The sequence below is a fragment of the Mercurialis annua genome, linkage group LG1-X (genome assembly GCF_937616625.2).
Source record: "Mercurialis annua linkage group LG1-X, ddMerAnnu1.2, whole genome shotgun sequence".
Lineage (NCBI taxonomy): Eukaryota > Viridiplantae > Streptophyta > Magnoliopsida > Malpighiales > Euphorbiaceae > Mercurialis > Mercurialis annua.
The window spans coordinates 39,515,828-39,523,346 of record NC_065570.1 but is presented as its reverse complement, the minus strand read 5'-3'; the positions used below and the strand labels follow the sequence as shown (position 1 = coordinate 39,523,346).

Below are 7,519 nucleotides of genomic sequence, written 5' to 3'. Positions count from 1 at the left end.
AGAGGTCGGCAAAAGGTTTGCAGGGGTGAGAACTGGAGATGGACTGTTAGCAGAGATTGATCGACTGGGGTTTAAGAAGGCATTTGAGCGTGGTGCGAAAGTTACTAATGCATTACTGTCAAAAGATCATGGGTGGAATAAAAAAAGTATCTTTTGGGATTTGCCTTATTGGAGAACGAATGTAATACGTCACAATCTCGATGTCATGCACATTGAGAAAAATGTCTTCAATAACATTTTTAATACCGTTCTCAATATCCCCGGGAAAACAAAAGACCATGCAAAATCTCGTGAAGAGTTGAACGACATCTGTGATCGGCCAGGGTTAGCTAAAGATCCGGCAACTGGGAGATTTCCAAAGGCAATGTATGCTTTGGATAGGGATTCAAAACGAGTTTTGCTTGAGTGGATTCAGAAAATAAAGTTTCCAGACGGGTACGCGTCAAACTTGTCTAGATGTGTTGATCTAAAGGGGTTGAAAATGCATGGAATGAAAAGTCATGACTGCCATGTTTTTATGCAACGACTTCTGCCAATCGCCCTTCGGGAGCTACTTCCGAAAAACGTGTGGGAGCCTCTAACAGAGTTAAGTATCTTCTTCAGGGAGTTAACTTCCACGTCACTGTCACAGGAAGATCTAAACCGTATGGAATCTGAGATCCCAAAAATCCTGTGTAAGTTGGAACGTATATTTCCACCCAGCTTTTTTGACTCTATGGAGCATCTCCCCGTGCATCTTCCGTATGAAGCTATGATGGCAGGACCGGTTCAGTATCGCTGGATGTATCCATTTGAAAGGTAATCAATTAGTCATGGTTTTTTCTCGAATCCATCTGTTCAATAAATATATGATTATAGGAAATGCTTACGAATATTAATATCCGGTTACAGATATTTGAGGAAATTGAAAAAAAAGGTCACTAATAAAGGCAGGGTGGAAGGGAGCATTAGTAGTGGATATCTGCAAGAAGAAATCGCTAAATTTGCATCCTATTATTTTGCTGAAGGTGATCCGATGTTACCCGTGCGTTTGGGAAGAAATGAAACTTGCGATATGGATATCGATGACGATGCCGACAGACTGGGAATTTTTAAACCTAAGGGAAAGCCGTTGCGTGGTAGCGGTAGGAGATATCTTGAAGACGATGAGATCATCGCTGCTCGGACCTATGTTCTTCTGAATTGTTCCGAAATCGAAGAGCATCGAAAGTAAGCATTTAAATATAGTGTAATATTTCACATATTTGCTAGAATTTGATGTAGTTTGGGCCTCTACCATTTAAAGGGTTTTTGTGGCCAGGTTGCGCGAAAGGAACAGTGGCATAAGTGAAACAGAAATTGAAAGAATGCTGGAAAGTGATTTCGCCTCTTGGTTCGAACAATATGTACGTATCTTATAACAATGGACTTTCATTTTTATAATAAGGTTTATAAATTTTACAAATTTCTAACTCCCCACAGGTGAAAGATCCAACTGTCTGTACAAATCCGCTTATTCTGAGTCTCGCAAAGGGACCGTGTAGAAAGGTCACCACATACTATGTAAACGGCTTCAAATTTCTTACTCAGGAATATGGGCAGGATCAACTTACAATGAATAGCGGTGTCTGCGTAAGGGGAACAGAATATGTTGAGGGTGAAAATGACTTTTATGGAGTGTTAACGGACATAATTGAGTTAGAGTATCCAGCTCTACCAATGAAGCAGACCGTCATTTTTAAATGCGAATGGTTCGACCCTACGGATACAGGCACAGACACTACCAATCGATACAACTTGGTAGATGTTAATCACAGGCGCCGGTATAATAAATACGAGCCGTTCATCTTGGCAGAACAGGCTGACCAAGTTCATTACCTTCCATATCCAAGCAGAAGACGGGACAAAGTAAATTGGTGGGAAGTTTGCAAAATTAAGGCACGATCAGAACTTGACATGCCCGATGCGATTATCCCGGCCTTTCAAGACGACATTGAAGAAAATCCCCTTATAGTTGAAACGGACGACAATCCCACAAATTTAGTTAACCTGAATGACGTGGCAGACGAAGATGCGTTGCAAATCCCTCCTGTTGAAGATGAAGAAGAAGAATATCCGCCATCCTCATCAGACGAAGATGAAGAACAACTTGACTGACGTTTTGGATATTTTTTGCAGTTTTAGTTGTATTCATTTATTATTATTAACATAACAATTTATTTTTTTATAATGTATTTTTCTATAATGTTTTGTTATAATGTATTTTTTAACAATGTATTAAATTGTTATATATGGAACGAAATGTATTTTAATGTCTGCAGGTATGAGAGGGCAGGGTGGTTCAGGTGATCCGACTAGAGGTCGGGGACGTCGGGGTAACCCAGCTAGAGGTCGTGGTCGGGGTAACCCGGCTGTGCGTGCCCCTATTGAGGACGTCCCTGTTCAGGGTCAGCAGCAGGAGGTGGAGGCGGCACCCCCAGTTCAGGCCCGACAGCCAGGAGAGCCCCCTGTTCAGGCCCAACAGCCAGGAGAGCCCCCTGCAGAGCTGGATGACCAGGGGAGGGCACTGTGTTTCCCAGACGCCAGCAGGTAAGAATGTAAATTTTTAGTTTAATTTTTTTTTATCGTTTTACTATAGAAAGTAAAAGTTTGCTGTAACCTCGCAGGGAGAGGCTGTTGCACTCTGGACCAATCTCCCGGTCTATGCGGGAGATCTTTAGAAAGTGCTGGTTCGAGAATGGGCGAGCCTGGAGGTTTCTGACTGCAGAGCAGACAGATTTCTATTGGGAGGAATTTAAGGTAATAAATTGTTAATTTTAAAGTTTGAATTTAGACTAACGCAAAATTACTAACTCAAACTTGGCGTTTATGTTTTGCAGAAGGAATACTGGTGGGATACGGCGGATTACAGCGACGACGTCATCAAAAGTGTATTCATGACGCATGCTGCAAACCGATATAAGGATGTTATTCATAGGATGAGAGAGAAGGACGAAAAACATACCTCGATCAGCCAAGATATCTGGGATTCCTGGAAGGCCGTCTGGGCGTCAGAAGACGAGAAGAAGAAGTCCGATGTAGCTCGCGCTAATAGGATGAGCGAGCCTGCTGGAGCTGGTTCCGGACCAGTACGCCATACAGGGGGATCCCATTCCGCCATCCGACATATGGATGTGTTGGTTTGTTTCTAGAATTCTTTTTTATTTACAACTATCTTTTATTTTCAGATTTTCTGATGAACTAACAAATTGTTTATTTTTCTTTTAGGCTGAAGAGCTCGGCCGCAAGCCTACCGCAACGGAGCTGTATACTCGGATGCACTCCACGAAAGCTGATAAGGGTGTCATGGTAGACAAGAGGGCCCAGAACATGAGTGTAAGTCATGAACCTATATAATTGTAGTAGTTGTTTTACTTTACTCGAGTGTTAGATTAAATTAGTGTAAAATGTGTTTTAATGGAAATTGTAAATACTAGATTAGGTGTGTTAACAGCCGGTGGGTTGTATATGAAATGTATATGTTTGCAAGATGTCCCTGAAAAATGGGTGTTAATCAAATTATAGAGGAAATGCTGCCGAATTTTTGTTAGGAATTATACTTACATTTCATATGTTATACGTTTTTAACCGTTATGTGATATGTTTTTCTATCTTTTTGTAGGATGCAATTGCTCAGAGACTTGCTGCTGCATCGCAGCCGCCGACCGATGGGGGTTCTTCTAGCACAGCGGAAGTCGACGAGACCCAGCTGTTTCTGGATATCGAGGGCGTTAACAAGAAGCGTCGTGTTTACGGGTTGGGTTCAGCGACTAGTGCGTACGTGGATACGACGACGTCTAGTAGGGCGAGGACCAGGTCCACACAGTCACAGCGAACTGAGGAGGAGATTGAGCGGCGTGTGCGGGCGGGGATCCAGGACGGACTGCGCCAGATTACCACTGAGGTGGAGGATCTCCGTGCGCAGCAGGCGAGAGCCAATGAGAGGATGGCCGAGATTATTCAGGCTGAGATGGCGAAGATTATGCAGACTCTTCCTCCGTAGTATCGCCCACCCCCACCCCCAGGTCCTTCAGACGATGACGACACTCCGACTTTGTAGTGTCATGTTTGCGTTTCTGACATTTTGTATTTTGTCACTTTATACATTTTGTATTTTTTTGCTTTATACATTTTGTTGCGTTATGTAAAATATAATATGTTTTTATATGAAAGCGTTCTTTTTCTGAAATTGAGTTTTATTAAGAATTGTAAATAGTAGATTTTACTGGTTATAATCGTCGTTAATAAAACAGGGAAACGGACGAGAAAACGGAAATTTTCCGCGCAAATTGTTTGTGATTTGCGACGGATTGGATCCGTCGCAAAGTTTGTGATTTGCGACGGATTGTGTCCGTCGCAAAGTTTGTGTGTTTGCGACGGATTGTGTCCGTCGCAAAAGTTTGTGATTTGCGACGGATTGTGTCCGTCGCAAAAGCCCCGTCGCACAGTAAAATTAAGTTTGCGACGGATATATTCCGTCGCAAACTTAATTATCCGTCGCCAAATTCGTCTCCCTTTTCATTTTTTGGGAGACGAATTTGGCGACGGTTAGTTGGATATGGCGACGGGAGTTCCGTCGCCATTTTTGCGACCCCTTGGTCGCTAATATTTTAGCGACCAGACTATTTGCGACGGACAGATTCCGTCGCAAATCCGTCGCAAAGTGATATTTGCGACGGATTTTACTTAGTTTGCGACGGAATAGTCCGTCGCAAATCGCCTGCTATATAGTAACGCGATACAAAACTATATTTGTTCAAACGAAAACTCTGTGATATTGACAAGGTAGATGAGAAGAAGAAATGGATGGAGAATAATGGTTTTTATTATAAAGAATAAATAATAAAGGCCTAAATTCTAATGTTTCATACCGAGACATTAAAGAATAATCTAAGTACGCGTAAGAGTAGAAAGAGTAAGAATTTATATTCTTACTCAGGAATAGGCTGATGTAAGTCTAGTGTTGGACTTTTATGGTGAATAAACGTTTGAGAGTAGACAATAGAAAATTGTCACGATTAAGATAAGAGAGTAGGATCTAATTGAACACGACTCGGTTTGTTTGACTGCAAGTAACTATATGTAAACAAAGTCATATGCACGTGTTTAATTAAACGGATTGGAGATCAGTCTTACAGACAGAACATATGTTAGTAATGGACATATCTCTTGAATCCATACGGGTGGTTAGATAAACCAAAATTCACAAGTCGGAGAGGAGTAACCTCAGCACTTAAACGATAAAAAACAATGAAACATATAAAAGAAAGACGATAAAAGAAAGTGTAAGTGTTCTCAGAACCAAGTAAGTACATTACTAGTTCTGATGTGAACAAAGAGAAGTAATGAATATGTTAACGACTAACAGAGTTGTTAAGTCGTGTTAATAGATATTCATTAAGAAAATAAGTAACAAATCATAAAACGAATAAATAATATATTTAAAACAGTATATCAAACCTTGAACCAACATTAGCTAAAGATGTTATCAAGGTGTAACGGAGATGGAGATAGTGAATTGGACGAGTGAGTTTTAGAAGTTGTCTAGAGACTAACAGGGTAAACTAAACCCTAATAACTTGTGATCGAACCGTTAGATCGTTTGATATTGGGATATGATAGTCCCAGGAGGGTTATCTAAATTTTAGCCGTTGTGATCGTCGAACATAGAGGTAGACGATGCTCGATGATGGAGGTATTATTGTGGAAACTTGCGTGAATTTTGGCAGTGAGCCAAAAGTGCAAGTAACAACGATAAGAAGTATAAACTTTAATTAACTTGAAATTATCAACATGAGCTCCATATATGTATATAAATGAATTTGAAAACTGTGATAAGACAATAGTTTCAAAAGATGAAAATTTCGAGAACCGAGCCTTATGACTTTGAGGTCTAGGCTGGCTGGTAATGGAATGTACATGTAGTGTACGCGTATTTTAAATGTAAGGACATAAATGTGTAAAGTATGGCCAACTAAAAGTAAAAAAATGTTGAATAAACATTTTGTTTTCAAAAGTATAATGTTTTGAAAACAGAGCTAAAATTTATAGTTAGTTAATTAAATACGATAGTAACAACTATAGTACAGTTATGACAATTGTTAGCTGTGAACAAGGAGAATGTGTATATAAACGAGGTTAAGGATTATAATTAACCTTGACACCCATACAACCACGACGTTGGCGAGAGAACCCAATTATTCAATCTGTAACAGGAAGTTACTATAGATTGATAAGGAGTTAGTAGACATTCTATCCAAAGTATAGAATCATGAAGGAGATAAAGGATAAGTAGTATGTTTATGGAGCAGGAGTTCAAACAGATGAAGAGGGTAAGGTTAGAGATTAAAATACTTAACCAATATTACCATAAAATGATTAAAATGAATGAAAAATTTATAACAAGATAAAAAAAATCTTAATTGTAAAATGTACAATAAAAATGTACAACCAATAGTAACAAGCGAACTAGAGAGTTCAAGGAATAAAGAGAAAATGAATTTAATGGTGATATCATAAAACTTAGTAATAAGTTGATATCCCAGAAGTGAGTTCAAAGTTTGTACAGTCTGTAAAGAAGTACAACAGAGTAAAAGTAATAAGCTGTATTAAGGGTATAAAACTATGAGAATATAAAAAGTTAATAAAAAGGTTGGTATCCAAAGAGAGGGAACATAAGAAAATAACTCAAAGTAATAGAGCATCAAGATTTCTGAAAACAGAAGTCAAGTTTATAGGTTGAGAACCTATAAGAGAAAGTGGAGTGAGATGAGATAGAAAGCGATTGAGAGGTATGAGACGCAGTTAGAGGAGAATTGCAAGATGCTAAAATAAGCATTCGTATATAAACGAGGTTAGGGATTATAATTAACCTTGACACCCATACAACCACGGCGTTGGCGAGAGAACCCAATTATTCAATCTGTAACAGGAAGTTACTATAGATTGATAAGGAGTTAGTAGACATTCTATCCAAAGTATAGAATCATGAAGGAGATAAAGGATAAGTAGTATGTTTATGGAGCAGGAGTTCAAACAGATGAAGAGGGTAAGGTTAGAGATTAAAATACTTAACCAATATTACCATAAAATGATTAAAAGGAATGAAAAATTTATAACAAGATAAAAAAATCTTAATTGTAAAATGTACAATAAAAATGTACAACCAATAGTAACAAGCGAACTAGAGAGTTCAAGGAATAAAGAGAAAATGAATTCAATGGTGATATCATAAAACTTAGTAATAAGTTGATATCCCAGAAGTGAGTTCAAAGTTTGTACACTCTGTAAAGAAGTACAACATAGTAAAAGTAATAAGATGTATTAAGGGTATAAAACTATGAGAATATAAAAAGTTAATAAAAAGGTTGGTATCCAAAGAGAGGAAACATAAGAAAATAACTCAAAGTAATAGAGCATCAAGATTTCTGAAAACAGAAGTCAAGTTTATAGGTTGCGAACCTATAAGAGAAAGTGGAGTGAGATGAGATAGAAAGCGATT

The 7,519-nt window shown here is 38.6% G+C and overlaps 2 protein-coding genes across 2 annotated transcripts; both read left to right on the top strand.

Annotated features, from left to right (window-relative positions):
- Positions 1-268: 268 nt before the first annotated feature.
- Positions 269-1,262, top strand: LOC126682531 (uncharacterized). The gene is made up of 2 exons (XM_050378254.1): positions 269-798; positions 892-1,262. The coding sequence occupies exons 1-2, from the start codon at positions 365-367 to the stop codon at positions 1,211-1,213; spliced, it is 756 nt and encodes a 251-aa protein (XP_050234211.1). The 5' UTR covers positions 269-364; the 3' UTR covers positions 1,214-1,262.
- Positions 1,263-2,290: 1,028 nt separating this feature from the next.
- On the top strand, positions 2,291-4,051 carry LOC126668908 (uncharacterized). The gene is made up of 5 exons (XM_050362141.2): positions 2,291-2,568; positions 2,646-2,778; positions 2,859-3,158; positions 3,247-3,354; positions 3,641-4,051. The coding sequence occupies exons 1-5, from the start codon at positions 2,291-2,293 to the stop codon at positions 4,019-4,021; spliced, it is 1,200 nt and encodes a 399-aa protein (XP_050218098.1). The 3' UTR covers positions 4,022-4,051.
- The last annotated feature ends 3,468 nt before the right edge of the window (positions 4,052-7,519 follow it).